Source organism: Limanda limanda, chromosome 2 (assembly GCF_963576545.1).
Source record: "Limanda limanda chromosome 2, fLimLim1.1, whole genome shotgun sequence".
NCBI lineage: Eukaryota > Metazoa > Chordata > Actinopteri > Pleuronectiformes > Pleuronectidae > Limanda > Limanda limanda.
The window spans coordinates 5,193,150-5,213,848 of NC_083637.1; the positions used below are offsets into that span (position 1 = coordinate 5,193,150).

General features: G+C 40.9%; 1 protein-coding gene across 1 annotated transcript; it reads left to right on the forward strand.

The window, feature by feature from the left end:
* The first annotated feature begins 12,951 nt into the window (after nt 1-12,951).
* On the forward strand, nt 12,952-19,963 carry ears2 (glutamyl-tRNA synthetase 2, mitochondrial). The gene is made up of 10 exons (XM_061089914.1): nt 12,952-13,266; nt 15,569-15,724; nt 15,829-16,018; nt 16,127-16,277; nt 16,512-16,833; nt 17,717-17,825; nt 17,958-18,111; nt 18,745-18,875; nt 18,960-19,095; nt 19,701-19,963. Exons 1-10 carry the CDS (start codon nt 13,128-13,130, stop codon nt 19,794-19,796), a joined length of 1,584 nt encoding a protein of 527 aa, XP_060945897.1. The 5' UTR covers nt 12,952-13,127; the 3' UTR covers nt 19,797-19,963.
* The last annotated feature ends 736 nt before the right edge of the window (nt 19,964-20,699 follow it).

A 20,699-nucleotide genomic window follows, 5' to 3' on the forward strand; every position in this document is an offset into this window, starting at 1 on the left:
GTGAATGTGTGTGTGCACAGAGTGTGCGACTGTACCTCCTGTGTTAAGGACACAAACTCATGGACGAAGCTCCCGATGGGTTTGAAAGCCGTCATGAACCCGTTTACAACCTGTAAGTGGGACACAAGTGGTGAGTTACAAGCTTTTTACAGGACAAACCAGGTGTTATTAAATAGTGGAGGTGAGATTTGTGTTTGTAGCCATGGGACTTGTGACAGGAAAGCAACAAGGGGATCGAAAAAAGTAAGAAGCATCAGTAAAAACGCAATAACTCTGTAAAAATACATAAAATCATGTGGAAATATTATTCAAAAAAAGTAATACTATGATATTTGAGCATTTAAGAACTGGAATAATTCACGCAACATCCCAGTACCTCTCTGATGCCTCGGTGTGGAGGCATAGGGTCATGTGTAGGTTGTGGACTATAGTTGGGTGGATAACTAGGACTCGTCCAGGATTGGCCAACGCTCATCCAGTTGTGGCCAGGGGTCGTCCAGTTGTAGCCAGGGGTCGTCCGGTTGTGGCCAGGGCTCGTCCAGTTGTAGCCAGGGCTCGTCCAGTTGTAGCTAGGGCTCATTGTGGGAGGAGGGTGAGAGGGAGAAGGGTGAGGGGGACGAGGACCCCCTGTCAGCAAACTGTGGAAGATCAGCGTCAAGGTGCCGTTGTCCAAACTTTGGACCCCGGGCATCATCAGCAGCTCGGCCTTCTGCGCAGGGCACAGGAGATGAAGAACCTCCAGCTGTGGATGAGAACAGAGGAGGAGGTTGGGAAAGTGTTTGGCTTTGATTTGAATGTACATTACATTTCATTTAGCTAACGCTTTTCTACAGGGTGAACGTTTCCTCTGAACGTCTCTGGAGGGAAAACGCTGTTGGAATTCTCCGCTCTCTTGGGCCCTGAGGCTGTGAATCCTGTAAATCAAGTTCACTCACTCCACTGAAGACCATGTTGAGAGTGGAAAGATCCTTTATACGGGCCATGGCTCTGAAAGCACCGAAATTCTTCATCAGCCAGTCCTCGCTGCTCTCGTTTCGACTCGCACAACCTGCACAGAGATTACACACGAATTAAAAACAAATCAACAAAACAGAGGAAAAGAAATACATCATGTAATGTCGCTTATCCAAGCATCTCAATCTACTGTGCTGCCCGCAGGCTACTCTGATATAAAGTGAATATGACAAAAGATTTTTAGTTTGTTTGTCTGTTTGCAGGATTATGCAAAAACTAGAATCCCACGGAATTTGCGGCATTAAAAGTTGGAGTAGATAGTGATAAATAGGATTTTTTTTACATTGAATATATATCTATATACATATATATATGTTTTTAATTAAGACACGTTTAGGGGACTGACATTTATGGGTTTGTGCAATTTGGTGCTGAGCCAGATCAGAACCCAGATCCGTGATGTTATTGAGCTGCATCAGGAGACGGAGGGACGGTATGTCCTCTTCTCAACGTGCCTCAGTTTCAGGTTCCCTCAGATAAATCTGTCACGACTCATAACGTGACGCTTCTGTACAATAGGCCGCACCCTGCACATTTTCTTCTTCTCCTCCAAAAGTATTTGCACAATAGTCTTGGATGAAAACTGGTCTTATTGTCCCTTTGAGCACAGATCCAGGTCATCCTATTTAGATGTAAATTTACTTTTGTTACAGTTTAAAGCAACAAGATAATTAGACGGTAGGATGTGAAGGCATATTTGCTGCGTGTCAGTGTTTATGTAATTGTTTTATTAGTTAGTGAATTCACATTGTTCCTGTTGAGTTTTTTATAACTTGATTGATTACTGTTTGCTTAGGGTCTCTGTTTAGTTCATGGGATGTAGTTTGTGAGCGTGACATGTATTTAGAAGTATTTATATTTAAAAAATGCTATGCTACAGATTTGATTTTGCAATATTTATTCAAATTTTAATTGTACTTTCTTTGTTTATTTCCCGGTGGCCTTATTAATCAGTGTATGTCAATGCATGAACTAAATGAGCAAGTGATGAATAAAACCTTTGAATCTCCCGGTAAATTAGAAGTGAGACTTGTAAAGGGAATCAAACGTTTACCAGCGACTCTATCTCCGGACAGGAAGGGGTACATGAAGAAGCTGTAGATCCACTTCTGTTTGACTGGTTCCATCCCAGAGTAATGGAGGCTGAGCTCCCTCACCCTGGAAGGAAAGACAGGAGGATGAGAAGCTGCCGTGGTCACTGAAGCTCACTGATACACAGAGATGGACGTACACAGTCTGGTAGGTGGAGCAGCTGAATGTCTTGGTGCTGAGGCAGGTCAGGAACTGTTTGGTGATGGATTTCAGCAGCGGCTTGATCTTCACCTCCAGCCACATCTGCACCAGGGCTTCGTTCTGCATGGGGTCTGCTTTGGGATTCCATTCCAGAGCCCCCTGCAGGCTGAGGATGGGCACTCCTGTCACGCTCGTCTTCTGTGGGGATGAAAGGACGTGAAAACGTTTTACAAGAATCAATCATGGAAGAAGATTTTGTGGATATTTTAACATCAAATAACTGAAATGTTAATAAAACAGATCAACAAATACATCTGACGGGTTTTTTTCTGTCATTTTTTAGTTTTTAGATTAGTTCTTGTGTTTTTGTGTCTTTGTTTTTATCTTGACATCTTGGCACCATGTTGGGAATAAATGTTTTTTCACTTTAGCATTCTATCCTATTGATTTTTTTTCCCTGATAGATTCTGCTAATCCATAAATAAAAATCAAGCTGAAGAAGAATGAGAGTGGATTTATTTTATGTTCAAATAGATAAATGTGTTCAACTGAACTGTCAGTAAATCATAAATAAAACAGGTTGACAAATACATGTGACATCTGTTTGTTTTCTGACCTAGTTTGTGTCTAGATTAGTTTGTGTGTTTTTGTGTGTTTTTTTCTGGTTTGTTTTTGTCTCGACATCTCGGCACCAGGTTGGAAACAAGGGTTTTCTCACCTTCACATGTAATCCAATGTATTTCCTTTGTCTTATCTTATGCTAATCTATAAATAAAAATCAATCAACCAATCAACCTCCAGCTCCAGAACAGTCTCTCACTGATCTGTGACAGTGTGGAAAGTCTGACGCTTCTTGAGAAACTGCTGTAACTGGTCAGGTTGGAACTCAAGACAACATTCCTCCAGCTGTTCACGGGGACACTCCTGCGGTGTTGGCTCTGAGCCGTACCATGAAGGTGTACACGTCCATCGCTGCCTCCAGCACGTCCTTCAGTCTGCGCACGTGGCCGGTGCCCGTGTGGTTCGATGGCAGCCCCACACAGCGGAAGAAGTGCAAGGTTGAATCCCGGCCCTTGGAAAGAATGATAAGAGCAATAAGAAATTAGAGCCATGAAAGTTTTAGTTCTTTGTGTTCTTACTTTGTGTCAGCAGCACGTTACTGTGGCAGCTGCCAGAGGTGGAGGCAGAGATTCTATATAACTTATTGTTGGAGCTGTTTACTCGTAGACATATGAAACTTAAAACCAGACAATACACGATTTTTAAAGATGTCAGAGGCCACAAAAGGCTGGAAACCTCTGTTTTAAAGGACAGTGTTTCACTTTAGAAGCTTGTAATATAACCCACTCGGTTGAACGATCGTCGTAAAGGTAACTACAAATGCCATATTCACGTTATTTACATTAAGAAAATGTATTTAAGCTGATTCAGATCATTTGTTCTATTACCAGCGGTGAGACAAAGAGCAGCAGCTGTTTCTGGACGTATAAACTTTCTTATAAACAGACAAAGTCCATGAACGTATAGAAATGTGCTTCACAATGAGAAGTCAGGGTGGGAACAGATTGTCCGGACAGATTGTGGCTGGTTGCTGTTTCACTGGGGCTGAATAGAAACAGGCTCCAGCCAATACATGGCTACATACACATCTATGGTTACCGTATTATTTACACAATTTCTAAGGAATGACTTTGGGAGCCTGATAGATTCAGTTGTCTTTCCAAAAGACGAGTAAACTCTGAACTGGTGCCTGTCAGATGCTGCGTATCGCCTCCTCAGACACAAAACCTGTGATGTGGTTGTACGCAGCAGGAACAAAATGTCTCACAGTCCCAACAATACACACAACGAAGACAAACAAGTCACAACAACATGTCCGACAACCCTCGAACTTGATAGACTCATGATAGAGTGTTGGTGTTGTGCCGTCCACACCTTTAAAACTACCAGATGTATTGATAAACTCGGTGAAGGCAACTGATGCGTTCAATGTACAAACAGATCATTGGTGTGTGATTATTGTGCATTTTTGTTTTGAATTCCTAGAATTCCAGAGTCACAAGCAAACCACGAGTTTGAAAGTCAGAGTCAGTTGCTCCAAAAGAACAAGAATAACTTCAGGATGAACTCGAGGAACCAAACTTGCAGAAGACTTGGAAACAGGGGATTTGAGAGCAAACAAAAACTTTCCGCAGTGTGATTTTAACGTTAAGTCTTCTGCAGCTCTGTAGCCACGCCCCCCACATTGCGGACATTTTTCCTATTGTTGTGAACGTGTCTGACTCAAACAATCTCCAGCTGCTTCTTCCTACTTGAGAGGAAAACTCCGAGAATGTCCAGACCGGTTGTAGCGGTTGAAGGTCACGTTTTTGCTGGATTTGTAAGTAAATAGCCGTCAATGCTAATATTAGCCAAAGCAAAATCCCAATTAGCCTATAACCACTTTATTATGTCAGCTTAGAATAACGAAAACACACAAAAAATCCACATCGACCCTAAAACTTTAAAGTACAATTAGTTACACCATCACTTACGTTGGGTACATTTGACCCGATATAATATACCGGATAAAAAATACATTATGATATATTAATGTAAAACAATACATGGCAATTTGAAGTATTCTTCTTTCTTCTCCCCTCAACATTTACAACTTATATCTTATTCAACAAATATCTTACCCTCTATCACTAACGTCGGCTAAAAATTACCCGAACACGTGCCTATTGAAAAAACCAGGGATGGGAGCAGGGAAACTAGCCGACCTTTTATGACCTCAGTGAGCGGACTGAAGCTACCCAAGGACCCACACCGCTCAGACAGCAGCAACACAATCCAAATCCCATGACCACACTCGCTCGGGTAAAAAACACCCGACGTTAGTGTTCTAGGGTTAAATCACAACTTGTAACATCTTTAAAGTCGCTGTCTTATCGTTTCTTCTTCAGAAACAATCTGAGTAACGATCCTCGATGAACAGATTAAATCAGGACGTGACGTTAACACCTCTAGCTTTGGGAGTGAATCGATTATAAAAGCAGATAAGTGGAAAAAAACTAAATGTTCTGGTGAAGTTGTGAAAGTGAATTAAACTGTAATAATAATAATAAGCGTGCGCTTCACTCACCGGAACACAGGTTTCTCCTGGAGAGCAGGATTCATTTCTGTAGATTTACAAGATAAAATATAAAAAGTAAGTGATCACTTAATTGAGACCAGAGGGAAATAATGTCGTAAAGAAAAGTGGAAAAGAAAACATGATGCAAAACTGTAATGATAGAACTTCCTGTTCTTACCTACTAGCGCTTGATTGCCCTGTTGGGAAAAAGACAAAGTTGAATGTTAGAGCTGAGACGAGATCCTGAGAGACGTAGGGCACATTCACACCTGAAGCTCTTAGTTATGTTATTAGATTCTTTACATCTGATCCTGTTGGTTTCAGTCTTACTTTGTTATTTAGGGAGCGGACTGAACAAAAGTACAGTTTGTTCTAAACTGGTCTGAGGCATCTCTCACAACTGTTATTTTGGTCATATTGAGAGAAAATGACTTTACAAATCTGCATCTGAGCTAAATTAGTAGTTATACATATATAAAATTAAAGGCTGCAGTGCGTCATGGTTAATTATTTAATTAGAAAATGTCCAAAAGACATTTCTGCTGCTGCGTGAACATCCTGTCCCTTCAGGTCAGATGGGACCGGTCTGCTGTCTGTACCCAGAGTTAAAACTAAACCTGGAGATGCATCATGCTTTGACATTTTGTTGTGATCTTATGTAAAACACTGAATTTCCTTCCCGGAAAAACTATTAAATGTTATATTTTGTTTCACATACTGTAGGATTTGGGGTTAAAGAGGTAGAGACGTCCGACAGGTGTGTCCTTTTATCGAATTTCCTCTTTATCCTTGGAACAATATGGCGGCCGTGATTGCATAGTCTTGCTTTTGTTCTCATAAACGGTGAATAAAGCCAAACCAACAGAACATTAGTTCTTTAAATGTTTTCTGGGCACTGAGGTTTTACAGGAAACGTTTCTCAGGTAGGAATCATTTGTCAGGGGACTGTTGTCTGTGGTTCCCTGCAGCAGCTTGGTGGATGTGGGACTGAGGGCCGGTTTATATTAATAGTTTTGTGTTATTAATTTTTTTATTTGTACACCTGAGCTCTGGGGCACTGCAGCTACAACAGCACGGACAAAAGCAGGATCAAATGTGACTTTAGACTTTTAATGAGACAAGCTGACAATAAGATAAACTATAGAATATCATCAGGCGTTTTCCTCTGTGTCTGGAAAAGAAAAGACTTCAAAATGTGATCTTACCAAAGCAGCTTCCCAGAAGGTAAATGAGCAGGAACAGGCCTCGTGATCTCATGATGTGACGACTCTCATGGGACAGGGGGGGGTGCCTTTGTGCTGAAAATCACTGGGGAGGGAATCAGAGAGAGCAGGTGACACAGATGTGTGTACAGGTTCTAGGAGGTTGATCAGAGCCTGAATTCTGTTTATACAAGAACAAAAACCTTACATCACCAATCATCTTTGTATGAGAAGGACAAGTGCTTCACCAATTAGTCACCTCCACCAAGGATTTAGTATTTCCGTCAGCTGACATGATTATGCAAAGATCACCAGGTGGAAGGTTGTGGTTCAGAGAAGAACCTGTTCAAGTTTGCTGCAGATCCAGGTCAGGGGGCAGATCCAAGATGGTTGTGTCATATATTCAGCTAATTGATCGTTTAACATGGTTATAAACCAGAATGACGTGTTTCAATCTATGACTTCTTATGCTCAGACTTTTAAATATTGTCCCAGATGTGTCTTGCCAGTTCCCTCCCTTTTTGGAATGATCTTTGACCTAGGTAATGATCTTTACCCATCCATTGGCAGAGTGACCTGCCAATGGATGGGTAAAGATTTAGCAGGAACCTTCAACTTAAGGTACCAAAACATGTCCATATTTAGTCAGCGACCATATGTGTTACGTCATTTTACCTCTAGTTTTGTGGTCAACACCTCCCCTATAAGATTCCTTGTCATGCAGAGGCAAGGCAGATTTTCACTATTGGCTTGTGTGTTATCTCCGAGTTTCTAGAGCTCGTCCTGACCTGTAATACTTGCGTGTAATAAACATTGTATACATGTAAGTACTGGGTCCGTGGTGTCCTTCCTTCAACATCAACTTCGACAACACTCTGCTGCTTGAAAGACACGACAGTTGTTTCCTCTTTCTTTAACGTTCTGAGATTGTTTCAACATTTCAGTTGATTTCCTGGAGAATAATTCTGGGTCTTGACGAAAAAACTGATGTAGAACAGGTACTGATGTCTATGAGTAGGTGTGATCTGGTGCAGATCCCAAAAAAAATCTGGATTTATAAAATTTAGATGTAGATTAATAAGGGGAACATAAAAAGGTCAACATATATCAAATAAATAGTCTTTTCCTTTCTTTACACAATAAACTTTATTTTTTTTGCCTAGTCACTGTCATCGTTGTGTAACGTATTCACTTGGTGCATTAAAGCTTTAAGCTTCTTTCATTGGCAGCAGATAAAAATCAGGGAGTGGCTGTCGGCTATTTTCCAGTCACAAATTCACCTTTACCACAGAAGAACAAAGGTGACGATACAAAAGATGCTCTGGAGGAGAAGAATGCTGCAACATGAACCGTGAACCTCCGAACAAAGAGACGCTGAGTGCCTGACTGGCATGAAAAATATTGTTTTGTTTTAATTCTGCAACACACCCAAAACTCTTATCTGTCATTATTATCAGGGTTGTCCCCTCATAGGCCCGATGAAGAGGAGGGATCGTTATATCAACCATTAAATCTATCAGGCCACAAACAGTGAGTCCGTAGAATGAGTCCGAGTGGACGCTTTTATTTATTTAATGACAGATCTTGATTTTTTTAAGTATAAAAAGTGTGTCTGCAAAAACAATGACATTCACAGATGTTTTAACAAAATTCTCTGTAGTAGTAAAATCAATTATCCGAGCAAAAGGAAAGAATCAGCAAAGAAACACACACATAGAAGTTAGTAGGACACTGCATAGACTTCCATTCAGTGTGGACTGTCTAACCAAAACCTTGACCCTAACTTTAACCAGGACTAATTCATGCTTTACCCAAACTTTAACCTAACCACAGGTCACATCCTCCCTCTGACCTTCACCACAACCTCACAACTGATGTGTGGCCTCACTGGGACCAGACTCTGGGTCCCCAGGAGGTCCACTGGTCCTGATAAGGATAGTGTGTAACTGAAAAAGGTCCTAAAGAGGTAACAAAAAACGGATAAATACATACACACACACACACACACACAACCACACACACTATTTCTCAATCTGCTTGAAAACTAAAAAGAAATACAATAAATGAACGCTGACAGATGATTTCTGTCTAATGATGATTTTAAGTTAAAAAGCACTTCCCCCATTTTCTAAAAGCTGTTTCTCAGTAGATAAGATCCAGTTTAATGAGAATAATAGAAAATCAATTCATCATCATTAGGACCTGAAAGATCAACGTTGTCCTAGAGGAGAAAATCATTTGTTGTTTATGTTCTTGAAAATTAGAAGTTGTGTATTAAAAAGTGAGTTTAAATCAGATCATATGAAGAAAAACGTTAATTCTTTGCGACTCATAGGAAGTGACTAATTTCTGACAAATGTTTTACTGTTACACTGATATTGTTTGTGTATTCATTACGTATTCATCAACTACACACATGCACCCACCCACACACACTTAGTGAGGTCCCTCTTTACACTTTCACCCACAGGTCCCTTTGTGTTAGAACAAATATTTGGTTGAGGGGAAAAAAAGAGTTAGGTGTTTGCTGAGGATTATTCATTCTACACATAGATTTGTAACTGCAGCAGGTGAAATACAAACAGCCTCAGATTCTTTGTGTCGCTTGCTCCAAAGCTGGAGTGGTTTGAAAGTATTTGTCCAATAAGTCCGGTTCAGTGAAGTCGGCCACGTCCACACACACGTGTCCCCAGAATAAACATGTTTCCTTCTCTCTTTGAGGTTTTAATTCTATTATGTAAGAGGATGAGGAGCGGAGGAACATTTAGAGCAGTTTCTCTGTTGAAGTTATTAGTTAAAGTCAATTTTAAACTCATTTTATTTAGTTTAGTTTAGTTTAAATCATTAGAAGGACCAGACACTGTCAATAAAGATGGACGGCAAGTCTCCACTTCCTCCCACCGTCCAGAAATGAAGCCAAAATAGCACCAGATAACAAATCAAAACATCAGTGTGATAAGAATATATTTGATGTGTCCTTTAACTCGTCTTGACCCTGTCCCACCCAGTAACATGGAGGAGGAGGAGGGGTTTATGATAAACGCTAGGGGAGACGCTCTGGCTTCACTTTGACAGGAGCTGTCATGGCGTCCATCTTTACATGCAGCCCATGAAGAAGAGATTACATCACAGAAAAATATGAAAAAGGTTTATCACAAAAAGGTTTTGGACTAAAGTTTTAGTTGTTTAATTTCTAACTTGACATACAAACATACAAACACCCTGAAAGCAGACGTTCATTTACTTTTCATGCTAATTGTTGACCATGTACATTGCATGGGTTAAAATTGAAAGTAAAATAATTCGATGCTTAAGCCACAAATTTAATACCCAATATTTCAATTCTACTTCTTTTGTACTTTTACTTAGGTAACGTATTTGAATGTCAGACTTGTAGCTTATGGCTTCTTCATTATAAGTAGCAGTGATTTAATCAGCGACACATATTCATCATTCTTTATTCTAAGGGTAATTTAGTGAGCCTATTTCCCACATTATATTGTTATATAGTTATAAGCACTCTTGTGTAACCCGGTGTAATGAGGCGGAACTTATTATTCCCAACAGCTGAAATCCCCAAACGACAGGTTGTTGCTCGACGCACACACTCGTACAACAGAAAGCAGCCTCTGGTACTCTAAGTGGTTATACAACTGATTATCAGCCTCATCCGTTTACATTTATCTCAGTAAAACCAGGTCCTGTGCTACACAACTTCATCCCAGACCTGTATGTTGTTTATGAACTCTTCAAAACCAGATTAAAAATCCAATCGATAGGAGCAGACATTAGAGATCAATTTAAAAAGCTGCTGATGTGATTGCTCAGGCGGCAGAAACCAAATCTAACATGGAGGTAAAACCAGACGGTGACATGAAATCAAAGCTGAGTCTCTCTTACCAGATCGTGTGTGAAGCTGGAGCCTTTCAGGTGCTGTAAGTGCCTGTGTGAGTCTCTCTCTCTCTCTCTCTCTGTCTCTGACTCCTGACACTGAGACACAGGTGCAGCAGTGGGACGCCTCTCACCTCAGGGCGTGTTGTCCTGTGATGAAACACAGGGGACGATGGCGGACCAGGCCCTGCTGTTCTATACGTTTTGTCCTGAACCGCACTAGACCGCTGTATTCACGACTAGTGCTGCTTTGACTTTTGTGTTGAATGCATGTTTCACTCGGCTTGTGTGTGTGTGTGTACGAGAAGCACCCGTGGGAAAGCGAGTCAGAAAGAGACACCGGGTGTAGAGTTACCTCCGGTTCATGTCGAGCAGGTTACACCTCCCTGGGGTTTGTTTTGGGAAAATAAAAGCCTCTATAAACCATGTAGTGTTCGACAAAGCATAAATATTGGTGTGACTTCAGTACGACTTTAATGTCAGCCTTTGTGTCAGATGCTTCATTCTGTACACGTGTGTATTTAATTGTCCCCTTTAAGATATTATAAGGTGATGCATTACCCTAATATAATCATTTGTTTGATCTCAGCTCTGTGTGATGTCGTTCTTAGCACAAGCTATTTTCAACACTGAGACTTTGGTATTTGTGTGAGCTTGATAGTGCATGTACACACACACACACACACACACACACACACACACACACACACACACACACACACACACACACACACACAAACACACACACAGTCGTGTCTCCCTGACTTCAGGTGGCATCACAATGACTTACACTGAGTTCCTGGAAACTTACCCTATTACCATTAACACGGGAATGTAATGATTTGTATTATGACAACTTGAATTCCCCATCACATGACTAGACAGATTTAGGTCCCCACAATATGAGTAATACCTGGAGCACACACACACACATACACACACACACACACACACACACTTGATGTGCTTGTGCATGCCATGTTTTGTGCACACAGCATGGCATGCACAAGCACATCAGGTTTGACTGGTTTGTTGAACTGAGGCTTCAGACAAAGTGAATTCTGTGTTATACAGACGGATTCGTCCAGTTCAAAAGCTTCAGTGACACGGAGCCGAGACGTACATGACACAAGAGGAACTACAATGAGAAAATGTTGTTGTGAACGTGTTTAATCAGAGTTTGATGAAAGAGAAAATGCAAACAGCTGGTGTTCCACAGGTGCTGCTCGGCTCCGGCGACTCAGAGGTTACTGTGTGTCACACGTGTGATTGATTACAAGCCGGATATCATGAGTCGTATCAGTTATACATGCGGAAATATCACAGTTGGAGCAATATTTAGTGACTGTATAGAAACCAGTGTGTTTAACCTTTGTGTGTGTTTTTGTGATGTCACTTTAGGAATTTGTCTGAGTGATTTATATCAAAACTTGTGAAATTATGTGACCAAAAACAAGAGAATAGTTTAACTGTGGAACATTTGTTAGTTTTTATCTTTATATCATTTGAATTCGCTTATAATTTGCTATAGAAATAAAGTATTTATTTACTATCTCTTGACCTTTTTCTAGAAATCATTGCAGCAGAGGTTTTATTCCTCACAGGAGAAATGACTCATACAATGTGAGATGTGACGACGTGACTTGGCAGAAGGCGAAAACCTGTTTTCACGTTGTTTTCCTCTGAGTCTCCTCAGCGCTCTGCATCATATGATATTTCCCTCGACAGCCTCGGCTTCGAGTCCTTGAGACAATTCTCTAGCTGCTTCCCCGTAGAGTCACCATCTTACATATCTCAACTTACAGAACTATCTCCTATCACCTTTCATAACTTTCTCAGGTTTTGTTTGTTTTCTTGTCTGTGAGTGTGATCTTCTACATTTCCTGCAGGTTTTATTATGACTGTCTGACTGTGAACGATCAGTTTAATACAAATTATTACAAGACCTGTGGTCCCATATCTTTCAGCCTAAGGCCTTAAACCAGTTCCCAGTCTTCACCAGGGAAAATGTCTAACGTCGTCATAGTTGTCTTTTCATGAGGGGAACTCGACAAAACTCTCCAGGGCAGGAGAAGATATGTAGATTGAATTGTACTGTTTCTTATATATATATACATATGGCAGAAGACGAAACCTGTTATATATATATATAAATATAAAGACTTTTATGGTTTTGCTTTTGATTAATTTAATATTTTTTCTATTGTTTTTCTATTGATTTAATTAATATTATTATGATTATTTATATTGTTTTGTTATTAAAGTAATGAATACTTCTGTGAGTATTTATATTTTTGTTATTAAATAAACTTATATTATTATGTTTATTTATATTGTTTTAATATTAATTAAAATTATATTGTTGTGTTTATTTATAACATTTTACTGTTCAGCCCCATAAGTAAATCAGAAGTAGTAATAATAATGTCCGCTAGGAGGCAGTGTGGGGTGTGTGCTCTCTCAATTCTTCTTCCGGTTCTCTTCCGGGTTCGAGGAAGAGTCAAATAATCATGGAGTGAATCATGTTCGAGTCAAAACATTGAAACGCGTGAAGGGAAAACTTTATATTTTTCACATGTTGGAGTTTTATCTCCATGTTTCTCTCCGGTGAGGTGACGTCACGTATACCGGCTCTTGCTTGCGTCCAGTGACCGCAGCGGGGGGTCGTCATGTCGGTTCTGCTGCGGAGGTCGTGTCGGTGGTGTCGCCCGAACCGGGTGGGGGTGCTGGTGGGGGGGAGAGGCTGCTCCTCGGCTCCGGTTCCGGTTCAGGGGGAGGTGCGGGTCCGGTTCGCCCCCAGTCCCACAGGTACGACCCCCTCAACCGGTCTACACGTTTAGATCACACATGCTCATTTTGAAATAATAATAATAACATAATTATTATTATGTTATACAGTAATAAATACTGTAGTTTCTGGGTTATATATAATAAACACTAGTTTCTAGTTCACATGAACGTATATATTGTGGTATCAGTGTAGAATCTACACTGATACCACAACTGACTGGCTGTAGGGGTTTGTGTTGATAGTTTTTGTGCAGTATGGTTTTTGGGGCTTTGTGTTACTTCATGTTCATATATATTATAAATACTGTAGTTTCTGGTTCATATATATTGTATATATTGTGGTATCAGTGTAGATGTAGTGTGCCTGTGGCTGTAGGGGTTTGTGTTGACATAATATTAATACTACAGTTTTTGTGCAGTATGGTTTTTGGGGCTTTGTGTTACTTCATGTTCATATATATTATAAATACTGTAGTTTCTGGTTCATATGAACATATACATTGTGGTGACAATGTAGATATAGTGTGTCTGTGGCTGTAGGGGTTTTGTGTTGACATATATTATAAATGCTATAGTTTTAGTGAAGTATAGTTTTTGGGGCTTTATGTTACTTCATGCTCATAAATAATATATACTGTAGTGTCTGGTTCATATATATTATAAATACTGTAGTTTCTGGTTCATATAATAAATACTGTAAAATTCATTATATTATGTCATAATATAATGAATTTTGCAACGAGATACATGGACAAAAGTATGAGGATATTAAAGTAAAATTTTTAATCAGACAAAACTGAAGTTTTCATCAAATACAACCACTCACAGGCCCCTCAGCCCCAATTTGAAGTCAGCTAACATTTAATTTATTATTTTATTTTAAAATCAACTTGAGCCTGTAACGATACGTAAGAAAAAACTGTCAACTCATGCTTTCTACAGGGTTCCTACTGTCCTGAAAAACCTGGAAGAGTCATGGAATTGTAAAATGTTTATTTCCAGGCCTGGAAAAGTGCTTGAAAAAAATAAAATCCAAAATGTTTTGGAGAAGTCATGGAAATTTGTTATATTCATATTTTCAGTAAGTACATGTCATGGGTTACAACACACAAAGACCTCAATCAAACTATTGTCTCATTCATTTGTGTAATTTAAGGTATACTGTATGCTTTGGAATTCTCATTGTTAGCTTAAATACAATTTTTGTCAATATTTCATGTATACACCGAGATTTCACAACATTTTTGATCATGGAAATTTGGTTTAAAGTTATTGAAAAGTTATGGAAATCCATTGGTCAAATGTGTATGAACCCTGTTTTTATCACCTGAGGAATATTTCCAAAATAAGATCACTTCTGTCCTTCATCAATACAGAGTTGTGCTTTTGTTTTCCTGTCTCAAGTTTCAACCATCAGAGCAGATCCACGTTATTCAGCAGCTTCAATACTGGTCGAGACAAACCGCTCTTTCACATAACTCCCATTCTTTTAGAATTAACTTTAAAAGATCAGTGAGCTCCTGATCGGCTCCTAAGGTCTGTACAGTCCTGGTCCTCTAACTTCAAGTTTAAAGTGACTGTTGATGATTCTCGTTTGAAAGTGAAAGAGCTCTGTTCTAGAGACACACGTTGACCACAAAGAAACTTGTCAACCACAGACAGAAAACCACCCTTTAAACTAGAACTAGGCACATATCTCCTCCTAAAAGTAATGAAAAATCTCACAATATTAAAGAAAGTAAAGTAATAAACCATTAAAGGCACAGTATGATTACAAAGATTGATTGATTATTTATTTAAGCAAACACATTGAGGAATAAGACACTAATTTACAATGGTGCCGAGGGTACAATGAAGAGTTAATACATTGAAAGAATGAAATAAATATGCATATATATATATATATACAGTAATACAAGGGAAAAGGTCATAAACAATCATTTTTGACAATTCAATGAAATACTATGGTTAAGTCAACTAACATGGAACAAAGAGATGGAAAACACCCAACATGTGACATGAAACAACGTTAAACTGATACCCAAGATTCAGAAATGACTTGAAACACCTGCAGAACAACCACAAAGATTCACAAAGCAGCGACAAGGACACACAAACACACCATTTGTAGCCATTTTGTGTCTTTTTTCAGTCTCCTATCTAAAATACAGCTTTAGCTTCAACCAGGCAAATTTAGCACCAAACCAAAAGTGCTACTGTTATATGTTTGTTTCAAGGGAGATTTGCCAGTATTGTCTGTTCTAGATAATCTTTATTCAGCAGTGTGATGTTCCCATGACCACGATGCTTTGTGCTGCAGGCTTCTTGCACCTTGGAGGCCTCCGCACTGCTCTCTACAACTACATCTTCGCCAAGAAATACGCAGGAGCCTTCATCCTGCGACTGGAGGACACGGACCAGAGCCGACTGGTCCCGGGAGCAGCTGAGTCCATAGAGGACATGCTGGAGTGGGCTGGTGGGAGACGCTGGTTGATTGAGAACCATCACTTTAAAGTCTGTCAGATTAAACAGTGTAAGGAAGGTTTATTAATGTTGTGTGACTATTCTCACATCTGCCAGGTGTTCCTCCAGATGAGAGTCCTCGTCGAGGTGGGCCACTCGGTCCATATCTGCAGTCTCAGCGATTAGACCTGTACAGTCGAACGGCCGAGCAGCTCCTGCAGAGCGGAGACGCCTACCACTGCTTCTGCAGCCCACAGAGACTGGAGCTGCTGAGGAAAGAGGCTCTGAGGAGCGGACAGACGCCACGGTGACTAACTCCCATCAGAGTCTATACCCATGTGTGGCTGCAGAGGGCGCTGGTGCTCAGTGAAACCTAGCTAGTGTTGCTTTAAGATGTTCACTCTGTTCTGTGCAGGTACGACAACAGGTGCCGTCACCTCCGGGCCGACCAGGTCCAGGAGAAGCTGGACCAGGGGACCTCACACGTGATCAGGTTTCGTCTGGAAGCCGGCGTCGAGCCTTTTCAGGATCTGATCTTCGGATGGAATCGTCATGAAGTGGCTCAGGTCGGGTTTCTGGGGATTTTTGAAATGTGCAGCATCTAAATGTCTCTTTGTGGTCTTCACATTAACTGATGGAGGATAGATGGATAATTCCCTAGTTTCTCAGATAACTGCAGGGTGTTAGAAATGTATTTTTGCCTATTATGACATTTTTAATCATGGCTTACCTACGTTTTTGTTTCTAGAAAAAGATGAAACTCAAAACAAGCGTCTCCTGCCCTCTGTCCTCTCCTGCAGGTGGAGGGCGACCCTGTGGTGATCAAAGCCGACGGGTTCCCCACCTATCACCTGGCGAACATCGTGGATGATCATCACATGAAGATCAGCCACGTGCTGCGAGGCTCCGAGTGGCTCATCTCCACCTCCAAACATCTCCTCATGTACCGAGCGCTCGGATGGAAGCCGCCCACCTTCGGACATCTGCCGCTCCTGATGAACAAAGACGGCAGCAAACTGTCCAAGAGGCAGGGGGACATCTTCATCCAGAGCTACCAGAGGGACGGGGTGCTGCCGGACGCTCTGCTGGACATCACCACCAACTGTGGCTCTGGATTCAACAGTGAGTGACGGAGAAGTTATCGGAGAGAGTTATCATCTCTGCATATTTTGCGTGCGTGGCAGCTGATGATATTTATATTGTTTTCTTCTCACTCTTCAAACCTTGGGGTTTTCCTGTGGTACCAACGTCCTCCGCTAAGAGAGGCAACACAACTACACAGCAAGAAAAAGCAACTATTTAGAGACACAAACCAACCACGTAGAAACGTGGTCATGAAGGAAGAAGCAGAAGAGCTTCAAAGATACACAAAGCAACTTCAAAGATACACAAAACAACCTCAAATAGACACAAAACAACAAAACAATACAAAATGATCATGAGGAGATGTGCATCATGGCAGGAGAGACAACAAAACAACCACAGAGATATGCAGAACTACCAGAAGAACTTGAACATAAAGAGATACAAAATGATCCCAGAGAGTCTAAATAATTACCAGGACACAAACCAACCATGTAGACACGTTGTCATGAAGAAAGAAGCAGATGAGCTTCAAAGATACACAAAGCAACTTTAAATAGACACAAAACAACCAAAAGAAACAAAATGATCATGAGGAGATATGCATCATGGCAGGAGAGACAACAAAACAACCACAGAGATATGCAGAACTACCAGAAGAACTTGAACATAAAGAGATACAAAATGATCCCAGAGAGTCTAAATAATTACCAGGAGACACAAAACCACCGAATAGAAACAAAAATGACCATGAGGAGAGATGCAAAGCTGCATTAAAGACACACAAAGCACATACAAAGATGTACACAAGAAAGAGAGCTGCAAAACTACCGCAAAGAAACAAAATGAAGATGGAGAAGCAGGATGTGTGGGGTCATTTTACCTTTTTACGTGTGTCTAAAGTTGTCATATTTCCTCACAGCCAATCGAATGGGGCGGAGGATAGACGAGCTGATCTCCGAGTTCAATCCCTCGAAGATCACAACTCACTCTGCTTTGTTAGACCTGGAGAAACTCCCAGAGTTCAACAGGCAAGTCAGAAACCCTCGGTCCCTCCATGAATTCTCGTCTGTTTTATATCATAACTCTCATCTGTGTAATGCCGGAGTGTTTCTGCCCCATTAAGACTTTATTATTCACATTAATGTCTCTAATCACGACAGAATCCACTTGCAGCAGCGTATTGAAGACCAGGATCAGTGCTTGTTGCTGATTAAAGATCTGCAGCGGAAAATCCAGCAGACGTACACGACAGAGATCCAGGAGCAAGACGTCCTGCACGAGGATTACATCAGACGGGTGCTGCAGCTGCGGAAGGTAACATGAAGATATGCTATGCAACTGGAGGAATCTACAGCCACTAAAGGGAAGAAACCACAGAATCTTCCACTTCTCACTGGTTTGCCCAGTAGAAATCTCTCCACAATAACATCTGTCTACTAATCGTATATCATCTCAAACAAGTAGGTTTCTGATTTGTTTTCCACTCAAAGAAAAGGTAAAGCAATTGAATTCAGGCTGAATTTACTTCTTAACCTTTTACTCTTTGTCCCACTGGTGATCACATGTGGTCACATCTCAGTCCTGCCCACTCGTCCGTCCCTCTGTCTGTCCTGTCAGAAAGTTGGAAAAAATGTTTACTTCTGTATTTATGACCACCTTTATTCATTTATTTCTGTATCTATTTCCACATTTATTTATTTCAACATTTATTTATTTCAACATTTATTTATTTCAACATTTAAGTGTCCTTATGTAAATGAGGTAGGAGGTCCCAAACTCAGTCTCGAGCAGGATTGGTCAACTGAGCTATACACACACACGCACACAACGACCTTTTACTCTTTGTCCCACTAGTGATCACATGTGGTCACGTCTCATTCCTGCCCACTCGTCCGTCCCACTCGTCTGTCCTGTCAGACTGAAACTCGTCTCTTCCCTCCTCTGCAGGGTCACATCACCTCCCTGCAGGAGCTTGTGAGTCCTGGTTATTCGTACCTGTGGGTCCGTCCTTCCTTCACCAGCCAGCAGGTGGCAGCACTCACAGCAGAAGCCCCTCACGTTGCCTTGTTAATGCTGAAGTACGTGGCATCATCTTCATCAGCTCATACCTGGGCTTCACTATTCTTTTGTCAGCGGGATTGTGAACGTTTCTGTGCTTTCAGATTAATAGACGAGCGAGGCGAGCAGCTGACTCTGGATCTGCTCAGTGAAGATCTGAAGAGATTGTCCAAACAGACCAAAGCAACAAAGTACCGAGACGTGATGAAGCTCCTGCGTCTGGCTCTCAGCGGACTGCAGGTACCCGAGGAAGCATCTCATAAACTTAGATAAATGGACGGTTTAGTCCAAATCGATTTTCATGACCCAAAGTGAAATCACACCATGACAAAGTTTCACTCTTTCTGTCTCACTGAGATTTTTTAACTTCTCTCCTGAACAAACGAACCCAAACCAAGATGATCATGTTAGTGTTTTGTCACTTCACTTCCACAAAGATCTCATTCATCTGTCTCAAGCTCTGCACCTGCACTGTCATGCTTCAGTCTGATTTAGTCTCAGAGGAACTAATAACATCCTCTTATTATTTTTTTACAGCTCACTTGGAGACTTTCATTTCTGCTTTCATTTGAACTCTTTAAACTGGATTTGTCAAACTCCACCAACTGACTCTTAGAAGTTTCTGCTTGATTGTTAAAATGAAACATGAACCCTTTGCCTCCGTGTCCCGAGAAGGTTAAAGTTTAAAACGTTAGTAACGACTTCAGTTCCTCATTCACCACAGTAACTCTGGAAAAAGGAAGTTGTTTGTCATTGCGTTACATAGACGTTACTGTCTGTTGCTTCGCGGTCTGTTGTGCATTACTTCACTGACCCCCCCCCCCCAATCTCCCGATCTCCTGCAGCAAGGTCCCAGCGTGGCGGAGATGATGGCGTCTTTGGGGCCAGCGGAGATCAGACATCGCTTCCAGAAGCTGCTGCTGCTCTCAGAGACGAGTTAAGAGACCGGACACAGAAGAACTTCTGCTGAGGACGTGGCCTGTTTGAGTGGAGAGTTAAATGTTTTACCTCCCACTGATTCTACCAAAGCCACATTCAAAATGAACTGCACTCAGCTGGAATCAGTGCAACAATACTTGAATTATTATTATAAATATTTTGTAAAACACACGGGTCTGTTTGTTTTCTTCACTGCCGGGAAACTGTGCAGGACCAGGTGGCACCAGCCGCTCTGGGATGGGAGGTACCTCGGTTTTTTAAAATGTAAATTATCTTGTGGGTTACTCCAGAGAAATATTCTCAATGAACTCCAGCTCACAGATGTGTTGACTCATCAACTTGTTGGGACTTGTGAGACTGTTCAATAACTGTCATTGGCAGCTGATGATATTTATATGGTTTTCTTCTCACTCTTCAAACCTTGGGGTTTTCCTGTGGTACCAACGTCCTCCGCTAAGAGAGGCAACACAATTACACAGCAAGAATAAAGCAACTATTTAGAGACACACACCAACCATGTAGACACGTTGTCATGAAGAAAGAAGCAGATGAGCTTCAAAGATACACAAAGCAACTTTAAATAGACACAAAACAACCAAAAGAAACAAAATGAACATGAGGAGATATGCATCATCGCAGGACAGACACAAAACAACCACAAAGATATGCAGAAGGACTTGAACATAAAGACATGCAAAATTATCTCAGAGAGTCTAAATAATTACCAGGAGACACAAAACCACCAAATAGAAACAAAATGACATCGAGGAGAGATGCAAATCTGCATTAAAGAAACACAAACCACATAAAAAGATGCACATGAGAAACAAAACGACCACGAAGAGCTGTCAAACTACCACAAAGAAACAAAATTAAGTTAAAGAAGCAGGAGGTGTGCGGTCATT